The 26,168-nt window shown below is 41.7% G+C and overlaps 1 protein-coding gene across 4 annotated transcripts in view; it reads left to right on the top strand.

The window, feature by feature from the left end:
• Positions 1-26,168, top strand: part of LOC128263906 (mitogen-activated protein kinase ERK-A) — a 250,603-nt gene that overhangs the window by 158,271 nt on the left and 66,164 nt on the right. For all 4 annotated transcript variants that reach the window (XM_052999187.1, XM_052999186.1, XM_052999185.1 and 1 more), the window contains 2 exons: positions 3,794-4,078; positions 4,136-4,324. In XM_052999187.1, coding sequence (XP_052855147.1) covers positions 3,794-4,078; positions 4,136-4,324 — 474 coding nt within the window. The remainder of the gene's footprint in view (positions 1-3,793; positions 4,079-4,135; positions 4,325-26,168) is intronic.

The following is a 26,168-nucleotide window of genomic DNA, read 5'->3' as shown; positions in this document are numbered from 1 at the left end:
ATCCACTCTACTTTAACTGAAACAAGCTTGCACGCTCGTCACAGCAGCGAAATTAGTTCAATACAGATCTTGGACAAGGTGGGACCACTCTGTTTAACTACGTTTTCTTTGAAATCTTGTATGCACACGGGCAAACACACACATCCACGCATACCCACACTCGCAGATATGGACAGTGTAAGAGTCAAAATGCGCGAAAAACTTGTTCAGCTAATATCCAGCTGTAAAAAAGGAAAGCTGTTAAGTTTCGCCGATCTGACAGCTTACGCAACCAGCACAGAGTGAGATCCACCAAATTACAGCTGCAGAGATCCCTATGTGGAAAGACGCTTTATTTTCGTTCTCCCAGTACCCCTCTGCTGGTCGGTGGAGGCAGGGCCACATCGACGCTCTTGAGGTTGTTTTTCCTTTTTCGCCTGTTTTTCCTCTCTTGCTTTTCCAAGCCAGCAAACGATTGCAGCTAACCAGCTGATAGGTGTTGGTAAACTTCGAGCAGAGCACGGCTGACCGCGGCCAGTGCTGCCAGGCACCAGTGTTGCTACTGCGGCCAGCGCTGCCACTGGGTCAGTGCTCCCATCTCGGAGGCTAAACTGCATTGCTATTGCTTTGTCTCGCCGTTCCGAGCTTTTGTATGCGCCTTTACTGATTTAAAACCCCCGCAGGCGAATTGGTTTTGAAATACGGCGGTAGGCAACCAGAGGCAAAGGCAAGTATCGCATTGCCACACAACCTCATCGCAGCAACCCTTGCAGCTATTGCAAGAATTAAATATTTTTGAAAACATTAAAATTATGATTTACTTGCGTGCATGTCTAAAAACATTGAAGCAATGATGATTTGCAGCTCAATTATTAGATAGTTATTTTATATAATTTCTATGGGAGCTATATGATATACTCGTCCGATTTTGATAAAATTTAAAAAATTTAAATCGTAATTCTGGAATATTTAACCATTACTATATGTCGAAGAACTAATAGAAAAATTTAAAAACACCAAAGTTATAATTTTTCTGTATTTATTTTTATGATTGTTCCTGTGGGAGCTATATGCTATAGTCGTCCGATTTTGATGAAATTTAAAACGTAATTCTGAAATATTTAATTATTACTATATCTCGCAGAACTAAAAAAAAAAATTAAAAAACAGAAAAGTTATAAGTTTTTTTCATTTATTTTTATGATTGTTCCTATAGGAGCTATATGCTATAGTCGTCCGATTTTGATGAAATTTAAATCGTAATTATGAAATATTTAACCATCTCGAAATATTTTATCTCGAAGAACTAAAAAAAAAATTAAAAAACATCGAAGTTATATTTTTTTTTTTTTTTTTTTCCAATTGTTCCTATGGGAGCTATATGCTATAGTCGTCCGATCCGGCTCGTTCCGACTTATATACTACCTGCAATAGAAAGACAACTTTTGGGAAAGTTTCATGCAGATAGCTTTAAAACTGAGAGACTAGTTTGCGTAGAAACGGACGGACAGACGGACATGGCTAGATCGACTCGCCTAGTGATGCTGATCAAGAATATATATACTTTATAGGGTCGGAGATGTCTCCTTCACTGCGTTGCAAACTTCTGACTGAAATTATTATACCCTCTGCAAGGGTATAAAAAAGACAGATCTTTTAATAATGACATTGCGTCAAACTTAAAAACGCAAGTTACACTTATGAAAGAAGAAATAGGAAACATTATATTTGCAATACAATGGGCTAAAATTTACGTAATTAATACTCTTTTAGTAGCGAATTTTGGCTTAACGAAATAAATAAAATATCTCAGAAAAATAACATTACCTCGTTTTCAATTGACGAAACGCTGGAATTTGTTGATGTGTCTGTCTTACATAATAAAATAGCTTTAATTTACTTAATAAAAATACCTGGACTTGAACCAGCTAATTATGAAAATCTTCTTTTAAAGCCTGTCATCAGAAACGAATTAATAATACTTTTGGAACTTATGAACTTTTTTTATCAAACAATGTAATGCTAGGCCTACCCCATGTTTGTAAAACTCCAAACTATGTAAAAATTTGTAAAAAAGAAAAAATGTTAATTTAAGTAATTCAAAATGTGTTTCAAAATAGGCTTAGGGATAGGAATCGTTGTGTGATTATGGTAACTCGGACCACATTGAACCAATGGAGGAAATAGAGGTAGCATACTACTCTAAAATGACTTCAACGGCAGCCTAAATTCAAACAAAATTTCACATCAACTCAGAGGAACATTCATGATTAAACATTCAAACGAAACTATAAATATGAATGGAAATTTTCAGACAAAGAAAAAATAATAATGAAACCCAAAATTCCACGAATTCAAATTACCCCATTGCAAGCACAACGCATACAAATTCTGTCATTAGAAGCATTGGAAGCTCTACATATAAAAAATAGAAAGCACTTACAAACCTTTCAGAATAATTCTAGAATTAACCGAATAACCACAGTTACATTAATATGCGCCATTGTTCTTGCGTTGATCGTATTAAAAAACTGTGTTCACAGAAAAGAAAAAGCTTTCCAACATATCCAAGAAACGCCTCCACAAGTTTTAAACAACTATACTAATATTATATCACTTCCTAAAAAAATAATACCAGAATATAATAATATTCCCAATTTCTAACACCTTTTGAGGGAGAGTTTATCACATAAATATTTCTTCATTTTTTCCGAGAAATATTGCAACATTGTCGATGGCAACATTGCAACATTTCAATACAACGGTCAAGAACCCGCAGATTCAATAACATAAACACACGTATCCTGTTAACATCCACAGCGCAATACCAAAATGCTGATTCTGCAAACCTTGCAGTTACAGCCGCTTCATCAGAGCTAGGCCACCGAGGCGGTCTCTTCCGCGACGTCGACGTCGCTGCCCCAACCCACAGCTAAGATCAGGGTATTTTTAAATGAATAAAATCAGTCTCAAATTGAACTTCAAAGAAATCAAACGTTCAAAACTTATTTTTGGGTTTTAATTATCCTGGAAAATAACTTACATTAGTGGCTTGGTACGCACGCACAGGCTATACACCATCAGGGTATCCTGTGCTTTCCGGACGATCTCCGAGGAGGCGGCGCTGGTCATCGCAGGCCTCGTTAGTGAGGGAGGCAGTGAGGGAGGCAGCAGCAGAAGTGGAGAAAAGGGTCTCCAGCATGGACCAAATATCCAGGCGCGTGGCGCGACAGCCCGCAAGAGAGAGGTCGATAACCAAGTAGCAGGAGAGATGGGATTCCGCGACGTCTGGGCGATGGACTCATGCTCTTATACCAGTCTTGATTCCATGGCTGGAAAGGAAGCATGGCCAGGTGGACTTCTACCTGACCCAGATCCTGAATGGACACGGATGCTTGGTACGTATGTGAAGAAGTACGGACACAACACGCGAGATGGATGCCCAACCTGCGGCTCTGGAATGAATAGGACCGAACCATGTAACTTTCGAGTGCGTGCAGTTCACTGAGGACAGGACCACGCTGCAAACAGCGACCGGTGACAGCACTAGCCCCAGCACGCCGGGGCCCATCTGTAATGCGGAAACTCCGGAAAGCAGAAAGAGCATTGCCTTGCGGCATTGCCCAACCATTTTAGGAGAAAGCGTTTTCCCGTAATATTGGTTAAATAAACTAAGAAATTTCCTTCTCTGTTGTATGAATTTTTTTCTATTCAATGAAATCTAAAAATAGTTTGCCCAAATTTTTTACCAGCAAACTTATATGTTTAAGTAATTATTTAAATAATAAAACATTCGGAATAATTTATTTTTTAGATTTGTGACTTTGGGTTGGCTCGAATCGCAGATCCGGAACACGACCATACTGGATTTCTAACAGAATACGTTGCTACTCGGTGGTACAGGGCACCCGAAATTATGCTGAACTCAAAGGGATATACAAAATCAATTGATATCTGGTCCGTGGGTTGTATTTTGGCAGAAATGCTAAGTAATCGACCAATATTTCCTGGAAAACATTATCTAGATCAACTTAACCATATTCTCGGCGTATTGGGGTCACCATCTCGTCAAGACCTAGAGTGTATTATAAACGATAAGGTAAGTAAAAAACAAATTTTTTTTATTAAAATTTGTTCATTATTCTTTGAATTTTAGGCACGGAACTATTTGGAGTCTTTACCCTTCAAACCAAATGTACCCTGGTCGAGACTTTTTCCGAATGCTGATGCGTTGGCCTTAGATCTTCTTGGAAAAATGTTAACATTTAACCCACACAAACGGGTTCCTGTGGAGGAAGCTCTTGCTCATCCCTATTTGGAGCAGTATTATGATCCTGGAGACGAGGTATTAAGCATTAAGCAACTTTTTTAGGACACTTTAAAATCTTGGCTTTCAAAGGCTGTTTTTTAACATCAGAAATGTATTGAATGTATAGAAATTAATTTGGAAACTTAAAATACTGATTGTGTTGCCTGTATCTCCAATGCAGCTAAGATCAGCTGCGTTAAAAGATTCGCATTAAAAAGCCTGGCAGCTTTATCTAAATAACGTGCTCGTGTATATTTTTTAGTCTGGATGTTTGGATGAAAACTAATTCATAAGAGCAATGGTTGTGTCATAGAAGGTGTTGTATTAAACCAATAGATAAAGTGTTGTAGCGATGTATCCCACCAATATGTTTTATTAACGGATATATAGGATCGAATGTATTCGTAAAGCGTTCGGTGACTACGTTCTATTGTTCCTAATGTCTGGTGGTGGTGCGCTTAGATGTTGTGTTTTTTATTTACATAAATCGTCAATAATTGAATTTTTATAGTTCGTTCCCATGTCCGATATTAACTTCTTCATTGGACCGTACTTTAGAACACAATTTTCAAAAATTAATTTGGCTAATGATTTTGCGCTTTTGTTTGGTTTTGGTATGGCAATTAAATATTTTGTTAAGTCGCATATCAAAGTTACTGCGTACTCATTGCCTTGATCCGATTTTGGCAATGGACGTATCGGATCAACAATTACTCTGCCATAGTTGGAGTCTCTGTTAAAGCAATTGGAGTTTTTGTATGTTTAGTTATTTTGGATTTCTGTCATCTATGGCTGATTTTTTATATACCGGCTTCTTGTTCAAGCCTTTGGACAAATTGACCGAAACCGAATGTACCATTGGTATAAAGATCGCTAACATTAATTCTTGCAATAACTTTTTTACCATGTTTTTTAAGGCATTTGAAATTAGTTAAATGCAAGGTCACTACTTTTTTTACTTCGTCGTTGTTAAGGGCATAGAAGCTTTTTCAACACATTGCCTAGGCAGCTGTGCCTGATTTTTCCTGCGCAGGGATTGTTCTGTCTGTACTGATTTCTTGTATTGACTTGTTAAATTTGTTTTTGTATGTTTTGTAGTTCTTCTTCCTTTCCCTTAAGATACTCAACTGTAAATTCGTTTTCTTCCAAATCTAATCTCATTCTTGATAATTTAGAGTTTGGATTAACCATAGAATAAAGGAATGTTATTGGTCTATGGTCTGTTTTAACTAGGCAATGTCGCCCCGTTTATGGGCTAAGGACTAAAGTGATAAGTTGCCCAATGTATTGCTTATAATTCTTGATTCGTTGTGCTTTTCTTGGATTCTCCTTTAGTATATGATTTCGATGCATAAGATACAGGAAGTTTTATGCCATTATGTTCTTGTGTAAGGACGGCACCGCAAGCTTGTTTACTTGCGTCCGTGATAATGCAAAGTTGTTTAGAGAAATCGAGGTAGTGGAGTAAAGTTGGACTCACTAATTTTTTCTTTAAGTAATCAAAAGCAATTTGGCTTTCTGATGTCCATGATTTGGTTATGCGACGGGAATAATCTGAAACATTTTTGATGAATCGACGATAATAATTGCAAAATGCAATAAATCTGCGAGCGCTATCAGCGTTTGTGGGAATGGGTATTTTTCAATGACTGCATACTTTTTGTCGTCTGGCATTATACCCTGATCTGTACATTTGTGCCCAAGAACGGTCACTTCACTTGAAAAATGAGCATTTCTCCGGTTGTAGTTAGGGAATTTTTTCTGCAGAGGTTTTTTAGCATATGACTTTCTGAAGATCCCATAACTATTAGGAAAATACGATTGTCATCATACGCTGAAAAGAATTTGGGGCTATTTTCAAACCATAATTGATTGATTCCTCTAATTCAATTTGGTGAAATCCAGACAAAGTCTAAGCAAGAGAAATACTTCGTTCGGCCTAATTGATCAAGTATATCATCGATTCTTGGCAGTGGAAATTTATCTGCTAAAAGTTTTTTATAAATTTGACCGTAATCACTTACTAATCTCCATCTTTTCTCCTTTGAGTCAGGTAATGATTTTTTTTTTAACAAGTAACAGAGGGCTATTATATTCTGCTCTACGATTTTATCCTTTATAAGTTTGTCCACTTCCTTAGTTAGTTCCTCTTTATGACTTTGTGGGCTTTTATAGTTTTTTTATATACACTGGTTCATAATCTTTTACTCTTAATTTTTGCTTGTAGAAATTGTTAGTAGATATCGATTTGGTTTCAAGAACGAACATGTCACTATATTTTGAATAAAGATTTGTTAAGACATTTTAAAATTGATTAATGATTTTTCGTTGTTATTCCGTTGCCATTTAAGTTGACAATATTATAACTGTCAATAGATTCGTGTTTAATGTTCTTAAGGTTTACTAGTTTGTTCTCATTTGTAGTGTTTAAAATTCGAACAAATATGGTTTTGGGATTTGAAATGGAATATACCATCTTCAATATCTTGATTTGGTATTTGGAGAGTTTTATTGTTTTCGGTTAAATTTATTTTTCTAATTACTTCGGAGCGAGCTGGTATAATTATTTCGGTAGTTTCTATGTTATGAAGAATTGGAATATTTATCTTGATTGAAGCCCAATAGACAGTGGCATTTCTTTAAGAAGTCTATTCCATTTATTCCGTCTACCGGTATTTAAAGTCTTGAGGAACTATATAAAAGTTACGTGGTATTATATAATTGCTTGTTCTTAATTCAGTAAATGGTGGTTATTGAGCCTTTGCCTTGAAGTCCGTATCAATGAAGTTGTCGGAATTTTCTTTAATAACTAAAATATCCGCTCCGGTGAGTGATTTTTGTGTAAGTTCATGTTTTACTTTTATGAATATATTTAAATTAAAAATAATAGAGTAAACGGTGTTGTTTTTTAATGTTTTGTCTTCTGAAGGGAGCTCCTCGTTTTCCGAGTTAGTTTAAGCCATTCTTACGGTGTTATTTCTGTTGTGTTGTTTGGTGTAATTTGTGTTGTTATCTTGTTGTTGGTTTTGACCTCGATAGTTTCCTCGGCCTCGGTTATTGTAGTTATTATCAAAATTATTGTAGCTATTATAATTATTTTGGTAATATCCTCGGCCATAGCCTCTTCCTTTATAGAAAGAAGCTACACTGTTTACATTCCATGACGATTCAATTCAAGGAGGTCACACAGGAATAGCTAGAAAATGTTATAAAAATAAATAAATAAATAAAAAGGAACTATTATTGGAAAAACATTACACAAGAAATTCCAAAATTTATAAGAAAGTGTCCCAAATGCCAAAAGTCAAAGACGACTTAACGTACTCCATTAAATACCCCTGAAACTCCACAGACAGTTTTTGACAGGGTAATTGTGGATACGATCGTTCCACTACCTAAGTTTGAACGAGGAAATGAATATCCAGTTACCTTAATCTGCGATTTAACAAAATACCTCGTAGCAATACAAAAATGCAAAGGCAGCAGCTATATTTGAAGATTTTATTCTAAAGTACGGTTCAATAAACCCATAAATTACAGACATGGAAACAAAATATAAAAATTCAAAATTGAAAGATATATATAAGAATTTCAATATTAAAAACATAACTTCTACTGCACACCATCACCAAACTGTAGGAACCGTGAAACAAAGCCACAGAACCTTTAACGAGTTCATACGCTAAGACATCTCAGTTGACAAAACAGATTGGAATTTACGGCTACAATACTTCGTGTACTTCTTTAACACAATCCCCTCTATGGTACATATGAATTGTCCATATGAGTTAGTTTTTGGTAAAACTTAAAATTTGCAAAACATTTCATTAGTATAGATAGACGATCACCATTAGATAACATAGAAGATTATGCTTAAGAATACAAATTCAGATTAGAACAGGCATATAAAAAATATGATGAAAGTAGTTTAAATTTTGAGTTGAAAATATGAGACCAGGTTTTATAAAAAACGAAACTGGCCATAAGCTAGGCTTCAAATATACAGGACCATATAAGGTAGACAAAAAAAATAATATTATAACAATTTCCAATATAAACAACAAAAAGCAAAGAGTGCATAAGGATAGACTTAAAATGTTTAATTCATTATCTTTAGTGTGGCCATACATATGTATATACATACATAACCATACATAAGTATATACAAAAAAATTTATACATAAAAGTTATGCCTTGAGAGAGAAATAGACGCACTTTTGTGTAGCTCCGCTTTAAAAACCGAAAAACACCTTAAACTCGGCTTAAAAAAATTAAAAACTGCTTACGGCAGCTGCATATTTAAGAGTATAACACATTAAAGTTCTTGTTGCCCGGAATTAATCGGTTATAAGCAGTAAATCGCTTCTTAATAAATCCACAATTTTAAGTGCAACAACAAACCAATAAAGAAACAGTGCATAGCAAAACAGAGCACAGAGACAAAACACTCAACACATCAAAACACTCAACACATCAAAACACTCAACACATCAAAACACTCAACTTTCTCGTCACCAACACAATAATGTCTTTAGCAGCAAAGCGACTTAGGAAGGAAACTCACTCCGATCTGAAGGGAGCCGTGACTCTGATGTTCAACTGATTCACACGATCGACCTCCGATTTTCCGAGCTAAAGGAAAGCCTTGCAGGGGAGATCCGTGATGGCGAGGCACGTATAACCGGCACTCTGGAAGAAAAATTTAAGTTAATAGCAGCTGACTGCAACAAACTTTCACTGAGAGTAACTCAATTGGAGAGCGAGGTGAGAGAGATGGGGATGCTGAGGCAGCGGGTCCAGGAGCTAAAGGCGAAACTGTCCAAAAACTGCCAGGATCAGCGCGTTGACGAGTTGGAGGCAAAGTGGGTGGGCTCCTGCAACGCACAGGCGGCGTCTGAAGTCGAATGCGACCGCAAAAATCGACCCGTACAGAACAGTGTATCCAATTATAATTATTGAAATTTTCACCCCGATGAATTAGCTGTGCTGGAAGCTGCTAATTCTGGGACATTCAATGATAATTCATTTCGCACCTAAGAGGCGCTAATATTTATATTCCATTTTTGTGAAATTGTCAGTAGTTTTATTATATTTATTTAGGATTAGAATCAGTCGCATTAATATTATTTTGTTTCATGGTGTGGTGTGGGTTTATATCATAAATATTTGTAGACTGCGAGCGCAGCTAATATTTCAATTAAATAATTGAAAATGGGTGACAGCATTAACATAAAAATAAATCCAACTCGATCATATAGCCATGCGATGTTAAGGGTTAAGAGAGCCGGTCTTAATGTGTGCCATATTAATATTAAATATCGTGCGGCTAGCTCAGAAGATGTAAGTGTTCGTCCCACCAAATTTATATAACGTGACCGCCCTGTTGATCAGTGAAAATGCACAGAAATATTGGGAGTATACAGTGATCTTTTATTGAGGCTCGGCCTGGGAGGTGTATTGATAATGTAGAATTATGTTCTGCCGTCGTCTCCTTCCCACGTCGAACGTCTCGTTGGATCGTGCTGGCTGCGAAGTGGGGTCTCCCTCGCCGGTTTCGCTTGCGGTGTCTTCTGCTGCCTTTGGCACGGCGGGCTCATAGGGATTAAGAATGCGTCACCGTTCCCAGACTAGGGTGAACAGGCACTGTGCTCTCAAGGCGTACGCCTTTTGCAGCCGCAGCCTCCTGACCCTTGCTCTGTCTCGGCCGGTCGCACCGGACGTCGGCTCAGTTTCTACCTGACGGTTCAGGCGTACGCCGGAAGCCGCCAACGTAGTCCCTGGGTCAAACGCCAGGTTCTAGACGAACGCTTCCACCCTACCCTCTCTGCCGCAGGCTTAAGAATTCGAAGTATACGCTGCTCGCCCAACGCTCGTTGTTCGTCGTCCTGGGGTCCTCGTTGTCCTTGTTCTGCCTCCAGGTATCTCGACAAGCTCTGCACCTTGTTGGCGACTCGGTAAGCTGCCGATCTGGGACTCTAGAGGTGGACCGCTGTGCTCTCAACGCATACGCCTTTCGAGACACCAGCTGAACAACCGCGCGTCCTTCCGGGATAGTCGCACCAGGACCTCACAGTTCCTGCAGGACGATCAGGCATACGCCGGAGTTCGCCAATGCAGTTCTTGCAGGCAGGCAGCTAGTTCTAGACAACTTTCCTTATAAGCCCACGGTTCTTCGTCGAAGGACTCTATTTTTTCAACTCTGCCGGACACGCCGGGTGGGATTCCAAGCTCAAATCGCGACAGAAGTTGTGACAAAGCGCCTGGACTAAGCCGTGTGATGCCGTAAGGACCTCAGTTACCTGTTTCAATTCGGTGACTTTAGCTTTAAGGCCCGAACGTCTCGACGTAGCGTTTTTTTTTCCTTGATGACTCCGCACGGCTTTACTTGCTCCTTCACGTTGTTTTACTGGTTACTGGTTCACTTGTTGACTGTAACTTGTTGACTTGGTAGAAATCGACTGATAAAGCTTCCTGCGCTCGGCCGGTTTATATAGGCCTCCATTTACCGCTAGTTATCGGCGTCTCCTTGCCTCCTGGTCCAAAGTCCACGGTTTTACCGTTCGACCTTTCGCCCTCTGCGCGCGGCACCAGTATCAGGGTCCAAAGTCCGGTACCGTCCCGTTACTTCCTGCTGCACACGGCCCTTCGCCGCTCTCTTCTATTGCTGCCCCTCTCGGACTCGCCCTGTCCTTGTCTGGTGCTCAGTGCACCACTCTCTCTCGCCGCACTACCGTTACTACGGGCGAATTCGCCGCGTAACTGGTAACTGGTGGGCCACTGCTTGCGCTTACTCTGCTTGCTTCTTAACTTGTGGGGAGTTATTCAACTCCTCACATTCTCCCCTTACTTCGGGAATGCAAAAGTGACTCGTTGTTCTCTCTGTCTTGGTATCCTCTTAATATTGACATCCTTCCCTCAACGTATCTTCTCCTTGAACTTGTCCTCGTTTACTTGTAAATTTCTAGTCGACTCACTCCTCCAGATGGTTTCCACGACGCTCACAGCTCCTTCTTGAGTTCAAAAGCCTCGATCGTCCTTCCAGATTTTGAATCTCCCGCCCCAGACGTTTCCCCCGTAGACTTTGAACTCCCGCCCAGACGTTTCCCATAGACTTTTGAATTCCCGCCCCAGATGACTTTCTCGATCTCCGTGATTTGTCCTCTCCAGTTGTTATCGGTGTTATCGATATTCTATCATGTGACTCTCCGTTTTATGGTCACTCTCCGCCAAACCGATCGGTCGTCAGCTGCTATCGGTTCCGTGACCCAACGTGGCGTTGCCACCTGGTGTTATCGATGTTCCACAGCGTGACTCCTTGGGCCGATATTTCCAGTATTTTGTGCCCACCGATCGACACTATCGTCTAGTGCCAATCGGTCGCCATGAATCAAAGCGCCCCTATCCCTTTGTTTATAGTGACTTCGCACAATGATATAGTAAGCGCAAATTCATATCGATTTGTTTTTTACTTATTGTCTCTTTCCTTCAAAGCTTGGCCCAGGATTGCAGCGTTGACCAATCCTGCCCTTGAATAAGGGTCAATGACCCTGCTAGGTTCATCACTCTCTTGTGTCGTTCTGCATTTAGTTGGCAAGTGGTTTGTTTCCCTGCGAACCCGGTTTTAATGTATATCTCTCATTTCAGATTGCCGGATCAGCTGTAGTGCATTTTATGTGGGTGTATTTTTCTTTTTTTTTTTTAATTGTGGCCATGTGCGCGTCATCTTCGTGTTTTTCCGGCATGGCATGCTACGGTAAAGCTCTCGAGCGGCACCGTCTCCCCTCTTTCCTCGGGAAACAAAGAGCTGGTCGTGGTCTTCCGCGATTCGTACAGAGTCTGCCGACGCTACGGATTGTTGTTGGCCTGCGGTCTTTTCGGTTCCTTGTCCTGTGCATCACCTTCTTCTACGCGGCGTATCAACTCTGGCTTCATGCCCGACGCAGAATCTGTTTGCTTCGTTGTCTGGGTCACTGTACCTCCTTGTTTCCTGCGTACTATAAAGACTCTGGTATCTGCCCGACGCTATAGTCCGCTCTTCTTGTCGTTGCATGCTCGTGTTTTCCTGCGTTCTAATTAGACTCTCGCATTTGCCCGACGATATATTCCGTACAATATGTTGTTGCATAGTCCATACTTTTTGTCGTTGAATGCTCGTGTTATCCTGCGGTCAATATAGACTCTGGCTTATGCCCGACGCTATAGTCCGCACTTTTTGTCGTTGAATGCTCGTGTTATCCTGCGGTCAATATAGACTCTGGCTTATGCCCGACGATATAGTCCGTACTTTTTTTCGTTGTATGCTCGTGTTATCCTGCGGTCTATATAGACTCTGGCTTATGCCCGACGCTATAGTCCGCACTTTTTGTCGTTGCATGCTCGTGTTGTCCCTGCTTGTCTGTACCGAGTTCTTGTGCTCACTGACGTGGACGGTTCGTTCTTTTTGTGTATCCTTGTGGCGGATTCTACAAATGACTGGTGAGACGAAGTCTGTTACCGTGTACGGTCCGTCATATCTCGGCGCTAGCTTTGCCGCGAAACCCTCGGCTGCCTTTGACAAATGGTGCTCCTTCGCCCAGACCGTGTCCCCTATTGTTGGATTCCATTGCCTCCTTCGTAGATTGTAATGCCTGGCTTGGCCTTGAGCAGCTTTCTCCATGTTCCGGCGCACAATTTCCAAGATCTCCTTCATCTTTTTGGCCTTATCTTCAGGCGTTTCCGTCTGCTTTCCTGTGCCGATGGTTTCCCTGTCGTACAGCGCGCTGGGCAGTCGAGGCTCTCGAGCCTGCGTGAGGAAACACGGGGAGTACCCTGTTGATTCCGACGTACTTGAGTTTACCGCTAGCAGGATATTACCGGCCACTTCTCGTCCCAATTTCTCTGGTTCTGTCCCGCAAACTGCGCTATCGTGGTATTAACTGTTCGGTTTGCTCTTTCCGTCGGATTCTCCTGCGGTGTATATGGTGCTGTGAATTGCTGCTTAATGCCCATTTCGTTGAGGAATTTTTTGAATGCGCGGCTGGCAAACTGAACTCCATTGTCCGTTATTACCACTTTTGGGGCTCCGAACCTAGCGATGACTCTTTCTCGGAACGCCTTTTGAAGTGTTTCTGCCGTTGCTGCTCGCAGTGGCACCAACTCTGTCTACTTTGAAAACCTATTTATCAGCACTAGCAGCATCTGGTTGCCATGCTTCGATCTGGGCAATGGTCCGACAAAGTCTGCACATACAGTTGTCCATGGTTCTTCGGGTATCTGCGTCAGCATTTTCCCAGCTGCCTGCATCTGGTTCGGCTTGTATTTGAGGCATGTCTCGCATTTCCGTACGTGTGCTCGGGCGTCCCTATACATTCCTGGCCAGTAATATCGAGCCGCCAGCCTTGCTATCGTTTTCCGACTTCCCACGTGTCCAGCGGCTGGTGAGTCGTGATTCTCCTTCAGGACTGTTTCCCTCAGCCCCGTGGGACACAGAGCTTCCATGCTGCCACGTCTTCGCTGCCTGCTCTGTGCGGGATATGCCTGTATAATGCGCCTCCCCCCATGAGGTAGTCCGGAAACATCTGTGGCTGTATGTTAATCTTCTCACACATATCCTTGATCCAGCTGCAAGTTCCCTGCGTGCCCTCCGGAGTTTCCTTGGCTAGCCTAAAGGCTTCTGGCAGAGGCTGTCTTGACAGTGCATCAGCGACCTCGTTAAGCTGCCCCTTCCTGTACGATATTTCAAAATCATACTGCTGCAGCTCCAGGGCCCAACTCGCTATTCTTCCTGAGGGACTTTAGATGCTGTTCAACCATTTAAGCGCCATATGGTCAGTCACCACTTTGAAGTGGTATCCTTCCAAGTATGGTTTGAGCTTCCGGATTGCCCACACGATTGCCAGGCATTCCTTTTCGTTGGTTGAATAGTTCTATTCCGCGCCATTCAGGGTCCGGCTTGAATATGAAATGACCTTTTCGCCGCTTTCAGTTTCCAGCGTCAGGACTGCCCCTATACCATAATCGCTTGCGTCCGTCTGCAGTACGAATGGTTTATCGAAATCTGGGCATGCCAGCACAGGACCGGCCACTAGCCTTGCCTTCTCCTCCGCGAATGCTTGCTGGTGCTCTGCAGTCCATATCCATTTCGTGCCTTTCCGCAATAGATCATTTAGTGGTTTCACTATTCGCGCAAAGTCGGGCACGAATCGGATGTACCACTATGCTACGCCCAAGTATTGGCGCAGTTACCGGATGGTTGTGGGTGGTTCCAGCTCGGCTATGGCTGCTACTTTTTCGGGATCAGTGCCGATTCCTTGGTTCGTAACGCGGTGTCCCAGGTAAAGCAGTTCGCTTCTGAAGAAATGACATTTTTCGGGATTTATCCTCAGGTTTGCCTGTTTAAGGCGTCGGAAAACTTCTTTCAGGTTCCTTTTGTGTTCTTCCAGTGTGCGTCCGATCACGATGATGTCGTCTTGGTATGCAAACGCGTGTGGTGACATCTCCGGTCCAATAACCTGGTCCAGTGCTCTCTGGAAAGTCGCTGAGGCGGAGTGTAAGCCAAATGGCATTACTTTCCACTGGAAAAGCCCCTTTCCTGGCACTGTGAATGCCGTGAATGGCCTGCTATTTTCTTCCAGAGGAATTTGCCTGTACCCATCTTCCAAATCTAGACTGCTTATGTACCTTGCCTCCCTCAACTGGTCCAATATGTAATTTATCCTTGGCATCGGATAAGAATCTTTGATGGATTTGGCATTGATCTCTCTAAAGTCGACACAAAGCCTCCACTAACCTGTCTTCTTCTTCACCATGACAATCGGGGAGCTGTACGGACTTCTCGAGTGTTCTATGCATCCCTTCTCCAGCAACTCGTCGACTTTCGCATTGATTTCCCCTTGAACCTTTGGATTTTTCGGGTAGTATCTCTGTTTGATTGGTTTGTCGTCCTTCATGGTGATTCGGTGCTCGGCTTTGTTGGATGTTCCACTCATTGTTCGAAATTCTGCGAGCTCCTGCTTTAGGATTTATTTAACATCGCATTCCTCAGAGGTGATTTGCACCACTGCCACCGAAAATTTTTCCTCGAGCCATCCGTTGTGCCTTCTTCTTTCTGGGATCACCACTGTATGTCCGGCACACCTTATTTCGGCGCCGACTCCTGTGAGGAAATTCCATCCTAGCACCAGCGAGTCTACCACTCCTGGTAGGACCAGCAGGCTCATGGGCAATCGCTTATTGCCGAATTCGATCTCCACCTCGAGCTGCGTGTTTATCCCGCTGCACCTGCCATCTGCCAACCTAACTTGCCTTCTCGTCCTTGTAATCTTTCCATAAGCAGCCAGTATATCCGCCAGCTACTCGCTTATAAAGCTCGCTGTTGCTCCGGTGTCGGATGTGGCTTTGTGTGAGGTTCCGCCAATCTTTACCGCTGCGGATAACTGCTGCTATTCTTCGATTAATTTGCCAGTTAGTTTGGAGAGACAACATCTTGCGACCCCTGCTCGCCTCTCTGCGGCTGAGCTCGCGTGCCATTTCCCGATCTCTGGCAGCACTCTACACTACTAACACCCACCTTGCCGCAAGTCCAGCAGAAAAACAGCCGCTGGTTTCGGTATCCTCTTGCCCAATGTCCGTGACCGCCACACCGTCTACATGCTTCGTGTGGGTTCACGATGTGTGTCTGTGACCTGTGGTTTCTTGGTGCTGCGCTGTGTGGCCTCTGATTGGTAGCAGGTGGCCTCCATAACGTGCTCTGGTGGTTATATTTGTTTGGAGTCCATTGGTTTGGTCCGTCGATGGTCGCTTGGTTTCCGCCTTCTTTTTCGCACCTTCTACTCGTGACTGTTGTGGTGCTGTTGCTTTGCTTCGAGAAAATTTGTTTTCTTGTATGAATGCCTCCCGCTCTTTCTCGAGTTCTTTATATTCATCCGCCAGGACCATAAGAGATTCTAGATCGTCTATCTTGTAGGTTCTCAGAGAAATCCTCAGATCAGGCGTGCAGTTTTCTTTTATTAGCTCGAGAGTTTCCTCTGGAGAGTAGCCGAGTGGTCTCATCAAGGTATGCATGTCGACCATATAGTCCTTGAACGACTCTCCGAAACCCTGTTTTCTTTGTTTGACTTGATCTGCGAGCTTTGAAAAGAATCCCCTTGGCAGGAAATAATTTTGGAAACTGTCGCTGAACTCTCCCCATGTACTCCAGTGTTTATTGTTCGAAAAAAACCACTTTAGGGCCTTGTTTTGCAGCAATTCTGGCATGGCTCGGGGAATAAGGTTCAGGTTCAAACCGTATGTGTTAGCTGACCATTCCACTTGTTCCAGAAACTCCAGTGGTTTCTCCGTGCCGTCAAACTTGAACGACCATTCCCTGACTTGCTTTGCGACTTTTGCATAGTCTGGTGCGCTAGGCCTTTGCTGTTCTGGTCTTCTTTCCTGACTTGGGCCCCTGGATCTTCCTGCCTCCTTCATGCTCTCCACGCCCAGGCTAGCTATGAGCTGTTCGACGTCTGGGACTTGCAACTTGCCGCTTGAGCCTGGTTTGTCGTATATTGCCTCCAGCTCAGCCCAAATTTCCGCCATTCCTGGGTCGTTTTGTGTTTTCGTGACATATTGTGAAAGAGCTTTCCGCATGTCGTCCGACCTGCCCTCCAGGATGATGCCAGGCTTGGCTGCCACCTTTGGGAAATCCTCTTTCTTGAGGAGATAGATCCAATTTTTCCCCATTTTTGTTTAATGCTGTATTTTCACTGTCAGGACAATCACGTTGGGTGCCAGATGTAACGAACTGATTTTCTTTGTTATCTGCTCGCTACGAATATCGTGCGGCTAGCTCAGAAGATGTAAGTGTTCGTCCCACCAAATTTATATAACGTGACCGCCCTGTTGATCAGTGAAAATGCACAGAAATATTGGGAGTATACAGTGATCTTTTATTCGCCGAGTTGACCCTCGGCCTGGGAGGTGTATTGATAATGTAGAACTACAAGTATGTTCTGCCGTCGTCTCCTTCCCACGTCGAACGTATCGTTGGATCGTGCTGGCTGCGAAGTGGGGTCTCCCTCGCCGGTTTCGCTGGCGGTGTCATCTGCTGCCTTTGGCTCGGCGGGTTTACAGGGATTAGGGATGCGTCACCGTTCCCAGACTAGGGTGAACAGGCACTGTGCTCTCAAGGCGTACGCCTTTCGCAGCCGCAGCTTCCTGTCTCTTGCTCTGTCCCGGCCGGTCGCACCGGACGTCGGCTCAGTTTCTACCTGAAGGTTCAGGCGTACGCCGGAAGTCGCCAACGCAGTCCCTGGGTCGAACGACGCTCGTTGTTCGTCGTCCTGGGGTCCTCGTTGTCCTTGTTCTGCCTCTAGGTATTTCGACCGGCTCCGCTCCTTGTAGGCGACAAAGCGACTGGACTTAGCCGTGTGATGCCGTAAGGACCTCAGCTACCAGTGTCTCAATTCGGAGACTTTAGCTCTAAGTCCCGAACGTCTGAACGTAGCGATCTTGTATCCTTGATGACTCCGCACGGCTTTACTTCCTCCTTCACGTTGTTTCACTGGTTACTGGTTCACTTGATGACTGTTACTTGTTGACTTGGTAGAAATCGACTGATCCAGCTTCCTGCGCTCGGCCGGTTTATATAGGCCTCCGTTTATCGCTAGTTATCGGCGTCTTCTTGCCTCGTGGTCCAAAGTCCACGGTTTTACCGTTCGACTATTCGCCCTCTGCGCACGGCACCAATATCAGGGTCCAAAGTCCGGTGCCGTCCCGTTACTTCCTGCTGCACATGGCCCTTCGCGGCTCTCTTTTATTGCTGCCCCTTTCGGACTCTCCCTGTCCTTGTCTGGTGCTCAGGGCACCACTCTCTCTCGCCGCCCTACCGTTACTACGGGCGAATTCGCCGCGTAACTGGTAACTGGTAGGTCACTGCTTGCATGCGCTTACTCAGCTTGCTTGCTAACTTGTGGGGAGTTATTCAACTCCTCACGTTCTCCCCTTACTTCGGGAATGAAAAAGAGACTCGCTGTTCTCTCCGTCTTGGCATACTCCACATTCTGACATCCTTCCCTCGACGTATCTTCTTCTCGTACTTTTCCTCGTTTACTTGTAATCTTCTAGTCGACTCACTCCTCCAGATGGTTCCCACGACGCTCACAGCTCCTTCTTGAGTTCCACAGCGCCGATCTTCCTTGCAGATTTTGAATCTCCCGCCCCAGACGTTATGGTCACTCTCCGCCATGTCGATCGGTCTTCAGCTGCTATCCGCGACCTAGCGCGGCGTTGCCACCTGAAGTTATCGATATCCTCCAGTGTGCCTCTCCGTTGCGCCGATATCTGCCGTATTTCGTGTTCACCGATCGACACTATCGTTTAGTGCCAAACGGCCGCCATGAATCGAAGTGCCCCCATCCCTTGTTTATAGTGACTTCGCACAATGATATGGTAAGCGCAATTTCCTAAAGCTTGGCCCAGGATTGCAGCGTTAACCTTTCCTGCCCTTGGAGCAGGGTCAATGACCCTGCTAGGTTCATCACTCTGTTGCGTCGTTCTGCATTTAGTTCGCAAGTTGTTTGTTTCCCTGCGAACCCGGATTTAATGTATATCTCTCGTTTCAGATTGCCGGATCAGCTGTAGTGCATTTTATGTGTGTGTGTTTTTTTTTTGTTTTCTTGTTTTTAATTGTGGCCGTTTATTTGTGTGCGCGTCATTTTTGTGTTTTTCCGGCTTGGCATGCTACGGTAAAGCTCACGAGCTGTACCGTCACCCCTCTTTCCTCGGGAAACAAAGAGCTGGTCGTGGTCTTCCGCGATTCGTACAGAGTCTGCCGACGCTACGGATTGTTGTTGGCCTGCGGTCTTTTCGGTTTCTTGTCCTGTGCATCACCTTCTTCTACCGGCGTATCAACGGATGACTCACTGTACCTCCTTGTTTCCTGCGTACTATAAAGACTCTGGTATCTGCCCGACGCTATAGTCCGCTCTTCTTGTCGTTGCATGCTCGTGTTTTCCTGCGTTCTAAATAGACTCTCGCATTTGCCCGACGATATATTCCGTACAATATGTTGTTGCATAGTCCATACATTTTGTCGTTGAATGCTCGTGTTATCCTGCGGTCAATATAGACTCTGGCTTATGCCCGACGATATAGTCCGTACTTTTTGTCGTTGTATGCTCGTGTTATCCTGCGGTCTATATAGACTCTGGCTTATGCCCGACGCTATAGTCCGCACTTTTTGTCGTTGCATGCTCGTGTTGTCCCTGCTTGTCTGTACCGAGTTCTTGTGCTCACTGACGTGGACGGTTCGTTCTTTTTGTGTATCCTTGTGGCGGATTCTACAAATGACTGGTGAGACGAAGTCTGTTACCGTGTACGGTCCGTCATATCTCGGCGCTAGCTTTGCCGCGAAACCCTCGGCTGCCTTTGACAAATGGTGCCCTTCGCCCAGACCGTGTCCCCTATTGTTGGATTCCATTGCCTCCTTCGTAGATTGTAATGCCTGGCTTGGTCCTTTCTTTATGTTCCGGCGCACAATTTCGAAGATCTCCTTCATCTTATTGGCCTTGTCTTCAGGCGTTTCCGTCTGCTTTCCTGTGCCGATGGTTTCCCTGTCGTACAGGGCGCTGGGCTGTCGAGGCTCTCGAGCCTGCGTGAGGAAACACCCTGTTGATTCCGACGTACTTGAGTTTGCCGCTAGCATAATCTCCGGCCACTTCTCGTCCCCATTACTCTGGTTGAGTCCTGCAAACTGAGTTACAATGGTTTTAACGGTAAGGTTTGCTCATTCTGTCGGATTTTCCTGCGGTGTGTAAGGCGCTCTGAATTGTTGCTTAAAGCACATTTCGCTGAGGAATTTCTTGAATGCTCGACTGGCAAACTGTACTCCATTGTCCGTTGTTACCACCTTTGGGGCTCAGTATCTAGCGATGATTCTTTTTTGGAACGCCTTTTGAAGTGTTTCTGCCGTTGCCGTTCGCAGTGGCACCAATTCTGTCTACTTTGAAAATCTATCTATCAGCACTAGCAGCATCTGGTTACCATGCTTCGATCTATGCAATAGTCCGACAAAGTCTGCGCATACTTTTGCCTATGGTTCTTCGGGTATCTGCGTCAGCATCTTCCCATCTGCCTGCATCTGGTTCGGCTTGTATTTGAGGCATGTCTCGCATTTTCGTACGTGTGCTCGGGCGTCCCTATGCATTCCTAGCCAGTAATATCGAGCCGTTAGCCTTGCAATCGTTTTCCGACTTCCCAAGTGTCCAACGGCTGGTGAGTCGTGAGCTTCCTGCTCCGTGCGGGATATGCCAATATAACATGCCTCCCTCCATGGGGTACATATCTTTGACCCAGCTGCATGCTCCTGTGTGTCCTCCGGAGTTTTCTTGGCTATCCTAAAAGGTTCTACATTTTTTGTTATCATACCACGAATATTGGCAGCATTGAATTGAGCATGCTTGTTTATTTTTGCATCCAAATTTACAAATTTAATGTCATTCTTGTTAATTTAGAGTTTGGACCATAGAAAAGAGGAATGTTAATAGTCTGTTTTAACTCGGAATGTCGCCCATAAACGTAAGGTCTAAAATGGTTAATTGCCCAATGCATTGCTAATAGAAACAGGAAGCTGTATGCCATTATGTTCTTTTGTAAGGACTGCTCCGCAAGCTTGTTTGCTGCGTCCGTGATTATTCAAAATTCTTTAGAAAAATCGGGGTATTGAAGTAATGTTAAGTAGTCAAAAGCATTTTGGAACTCTGGTGTCCCTTCAATTTTAACTTATTTTTGTATAATCTACTTATGTGACTGGAATAATCTGCAAAGTTTTTAATGAATCAATGATAATAATGGCAAAATGCAATTAATCTGCGAGCGCTATCAACGTAAGTGGGGACTGGGTATTTTTCAATGACTTTATATTTTTTGTCGTCTGGCATTATACCCTGATCTGTACACCAAAAAAGGCCACTTCATGCATGAAAAATGAGCATTTCTCCGGATGAAGTTTAAGATTATTTTTTCTGCAAAGGTCAAAGGTTGTCCATGTAGGGGAATGCCTGAGATGGCTCCAAACTTGAAAATGCGATTGTCATCATACGCTGGAAAGAATTTGGGGCTATTTTCAAACCATAATTGATTGATTCCTCTAATTCAATTTGGTGAAATCCAGACAAAGTCTAAGCAAGAGAAATACTTCGTTCGGCCTAATTGATCAAGTATATCATCGGCAGTGGAAATTTATCTGCTAAAAGTTTTTTATAAATTTGACCGTAATCACTTACTAATCTCCATCTTTTCTCCTTTGAGTCAGGTAATGATTTTTTTTTAACAAGTAACAGAGGGCTATTATATTCTGCTCTACGATGTTATCCTTTATAAGTTTGTCCACTTCCTTAGTTAGTTCCTCTTTATGACTTTGTGGGCTTTTATAGTTTTTTTTATATACACTGGTTCATAATCTTTTACTCTTAATTTTTGCTTGTAGAAATTGTTAGTAGATATCGACTTGGTTTCAAGAACGAACATGTCACTATATTTTGAATAAAGATTTGTTAAGACATTTTAAAATTGATTAATGATTTTTCGTTGTTATTTCGTTGCCATTTAAGTTGACAATATTATAACTGTCAATAGATTCGTGTTTAATGTTCTTAAGGTTTACTAGTTTGTTCTTATTTGTAGTGTTTAAAATTCGAACAAATATGGTTTTGGGATCTGAAATGGAATATACCATCTTCAATTTCTTGATTTGGTATTAGAAGGGTTTTATTGTTTTCTGTTTTTTTTCTCATTACTTCGGAACGAGCTGGTATAATTATTTCGTTAGTTTCTATGTTGTGAAAAATTGGATTTTTTATTGGAAATTTTAAAATGAGAAGGTCATTATCTTGATTAAAATCCAATAGACAATTGAATTTCTTTATGAAGTCTTTTCCAATTATTCCGTCTACTGGTATTGAAAGATTATGAGGAACTATATGAAAATTATGTTTGTATAGTATTATTGAAGACCGTATCGAAATTGTCGGAATTTAATTTAATGAGGGAAATATCCGCTCCGGTGTATATTAAAAAGGTGACTGATTTTTGTGTAAGTTCATGTTTTACTATTACGAATATACATAAATTAAGAGTAATAGCGTGAATTGTGTTGTTTTTTTTTTTTTTTGAGTTCTTATGGGAGTTTCCTCGTCTTCCGAGTTAGTTTGAGCCATTGTAACGCTATTATATCTATTGTTTTGGTTGGGATAAGTTGTGTTATTTCCTTGTTGGCCTCTACTACCGCGGTTTTGACCCCTATAATTTCCTCGGCGTCGGTTATTGTTACTATTATCAAAATTATTGTAGTTGTTATAATAAAACAAATACGTTAAAATAAATGGTTTTTAGTTTAACCTTTTCATTTAGAAATGGCTTATTTTGTGCTGAACATGTCTGCATGTTCGGCTTCCAATAATTTCCTTAGATTACCTTCTTCAGTTGTAAATTGCGTTGCAGTTTTTCCTTTTTGATATATATTTAATAATTTCGCTTTGACAACATATGAAGACTCTCCGTTTATAGTGGCCTGAAGTTTACTTATAATATTATTAATAGTTGTTTCGTTCTGTACTTTGTAAAATGTTGATCCAACTATTTTGGATATGATTACTTCAACAGCAATGTTTTCGAACGGTCCCTTGGTAATGCTGACCAATCTCAATGCTGTTAAAAATCGTTGCAAGTGGATTTTTTTTTTCGTCGAACTTTGGATGGGGCGAGGTGATTTCTTATATGTATGCTCTATTGGCAATCGAGTCGTCCATCATGTTGATGATATTATTTTCTATATTTACGTATCATATATTTTCGTCGGAGTCCGAGTTTTCCTAATTTGACAGTTCGGTCAGCGTTAACATCGATAAAACTTTCAAATTGTGTAAGTCCTCGGTTTTTTGGAATTCTGTTTTAGTGTTTGTTTCAATTAAGTCCTCTGTATCAGAGTCTTTATCTTCTGTATTTTCTGATTATAGTTCCTTCTAAAATGTTAAAGGTGTATTAAGGATAGAAGAAATTGAAATGTCTAACCTATATTTGTCTTATATATTTTTAAGATTGTTTTTAAATTTACTGGACAATTTATCTCTATGTTCGTAAATTATAAGGCGTGTTTCATTAAAGCTTTATACTAGAACATTCCCGTGTTTTTGTATGATTGTTCCCGTAACATTTCTGTTTTGCGAAAGACATGTGTACAATTTCTAAAAAATTTTTTTCTTATTTCTTTTAATTTATCAGAAATATTTTTCCAATCCATTAAGATTTATTTTAATACTAAAGATAATTATATAGCATTTTGCATATTATTGCAATGTGTTATTGGGGAATTAGTTTAATTGAACTTTTCCATGTTTTAAATTTCTAGTTCGTACACTGAGATGGGTTTTATGTGTGTTTTGAGAATAGATCTAAGTCTATAATCAAACATGGGTTACCTTTCCCGTGTTATTTCTAAACATCTGTATGTGTCCATAATAAAAAAAACCGATTTGTGAATCTATAGATTTTCTTTATTTGAATTTGGTAAGCATAATGGGCCTAGGCAATCTGTCGGGCATTCCTTTTTAAGTATTGGCAGATATTTCTCTTCCGGGGGCGTTTTTTTCTTAACAGTTTCCAGTGCTCACAAATTTTATTAAAGGCGTCTAGCTTTGCATTCAGTTCACATGCTTGTTCCCATGATGGCTTAACATTACCGGTTAATTCTTGCCAAACAGAGGCTATTATTTTGAATGATTTTTTTTAATCCTCCTTTTATTTATTTTATCTTTTTTGTCAATCCCTATTTAGATAGATAGTATATTTAAATACATAATCTTCATAGAGAAATAGAGAAAAAAAAGGGGAGACGAAAAAAAAGAATAATTGATCTTAAATTTTGTCCAAGTCGCTGGCTCTGCCTTTTAATTATTTAATTATGTTTGACGTATAATGTGATGAAGAATTGAGCAACAGGAGTAGTATCCACAATGCCTCAATGAATCCGTTTGGTTAACTGTTTTAACATTATTTACAACGTTTGCTTTGTTTCCCGTAGACTGGTCACTCACTTTACATTTTTGTAACCGTTTTTATTTGAAAATATTAACTTTTTGAAACATATAATCGCTATTTTTATATTTTTTAAAAACGTATTTTATAAATTTTTTTTCCCAAAATTCCCTGCCTTTTTTATCTTCCAATTATTTTTTCATTAGATTTTTGTACCTTCCTGTACCAAAACCATTTTTCTTCCATTTTTGTTTTTATTATTGACACTTTGTTATTTGATTGTTTTGCGGTTTATATCCTGTCTTTTTTTTTTTTGAGATTTGCTTATATATTTTGTGTTGATATAATTTGTTTTTTTTTCACTATTTGCTTTTTAAATTGGTCTTTTTTACAGTATTCACTGTCACGGTCGCCGTATTATATCGGTCAATAGAGGTTCGGTGTGTTTTTAATAGAACACAAACGCACTGGTCATTTTTTTGGAATAATCATTTATTTTCAAACTTTATTCACTTGTGGTCAACTCTTGAGTGACTTGCCTAAATTTTTTTAGCTTTAGCTTAGCCCTATGCTGCGCAGTCGGCGCTGTCGGTCAAGGCGGCAGCGACTTAGCAACCTTATGTGTAAGCTTATGTTTATCTTTGAGAGCGGTGCTTAGTAAGAGTAGGAATGTTATGTGCATATATGGATCAAATTTTTGCAGACGCCAATCTGGCGCCACTTATCACTCGCTGAGGGCTTATGTGGTCAAATTACGTTTGCACTTGAAGAGTGCTGATGCTGCGATTTGGCTAACATTGTTGCCGATGGTACATCATTCTTTTTCCCCGGACTTTTAGTCCTATTTTCATATTTCGCGTCTAACCTCTCGCGAATCGTGACGTACGACACACGGCTGCGCCCCTCGTTCGATTGGGCGGGGTGTGGTGCGTGTAACTCCGCGCGAAACAAAAAAAACCAAAATCGAACCTGTTCAGTGAGAAAATTGCCAGGCATATAGTCACACAAAAAGTTACTGCACCAGTCTGCGTTGCTTGCCGTGTCCTTCACTTCAAAAAAAAAAAAAAACCCCAGAATATAAAGAATTACAATTACAGGGGCTGCACAGTCTACAAAGATCTTAAGTGTTTTTAAATAAAGACGCAATTGACCAGCTACTGACCAGTATGCTACCCAACTCAACATCATCCAGGACCGCCCGAAACAATAGGATGTTTCCCGTCTTTGCCAAAATCAGCCAACAAAAGTGTTAAAAACTTAAAGTATGCTTCTAGACGATGACCTTTCCCAGCACAAAATTTGAACTTCTTTATTTCCTAATTGTTCATGACATTGATAATATGCTTCTCTCGGAAACCAACTGAACCAACAAAAACTTACTTCGATCTCACCGGTTACATTTTCACGTAAAAAACCACCCCGACGGCAAAGCGCACGTGGGCACCGGAATCTTAATAAAGCAGCGTATCCGCTTTCATCCTTTGGATACATTTACTACTAACCAAAAAAAAAAACAGATTTGATTGAAGAAGTATTCGGCAAAGTCTAATACGCGCTTGCCTACTTGCAGACCTGACATTTAATCATTCACCTGCTCTCCTGCGTCCACAAACCACAGCTTCTGAATCAAGCCCAATTTCTTACATCGAACAAAACAAACTGGCAGAAGTACAGAAAACAGGTTAGCTCACATATTGAGCTCCAACCAATAATATCCTGCCGGGCTGATATTGAAAGCTCACTCAAAAAATTTACAAAAGTCATGTTTTCTGTGGCCAAACACTCTACGCCTGAGCACATGGCCAATACCATCACAAGAAACACACGCCCAAATAGACATATTGAGTCGCTCCTACTGGTAAATCTTCGACTCCGCAGAGAATTGCAGGCC

The sequence above is a fragment of the Drosophila gunungcola genome, unplaced genomic scaffold, assembly GCF_025200985.1.
Source record: "Drosophila gunungcola strain Sukarami unplaced genomic scaffold, Dgunungcola_SK_2 000026F, whole genome shotgun sequence".
Taxonomy (NCBI): domain Eukaryota; kingdom Metazoa; phylum Arthropoda; class Insecta; order Diptera; family Drosophilidae; genus Drosophila; species Drosophila gunungcola.
Note: the sequence above shows the minus strand (reverse complement) of the source record. Positions and strands in the feature narration are given on the sequence as shown.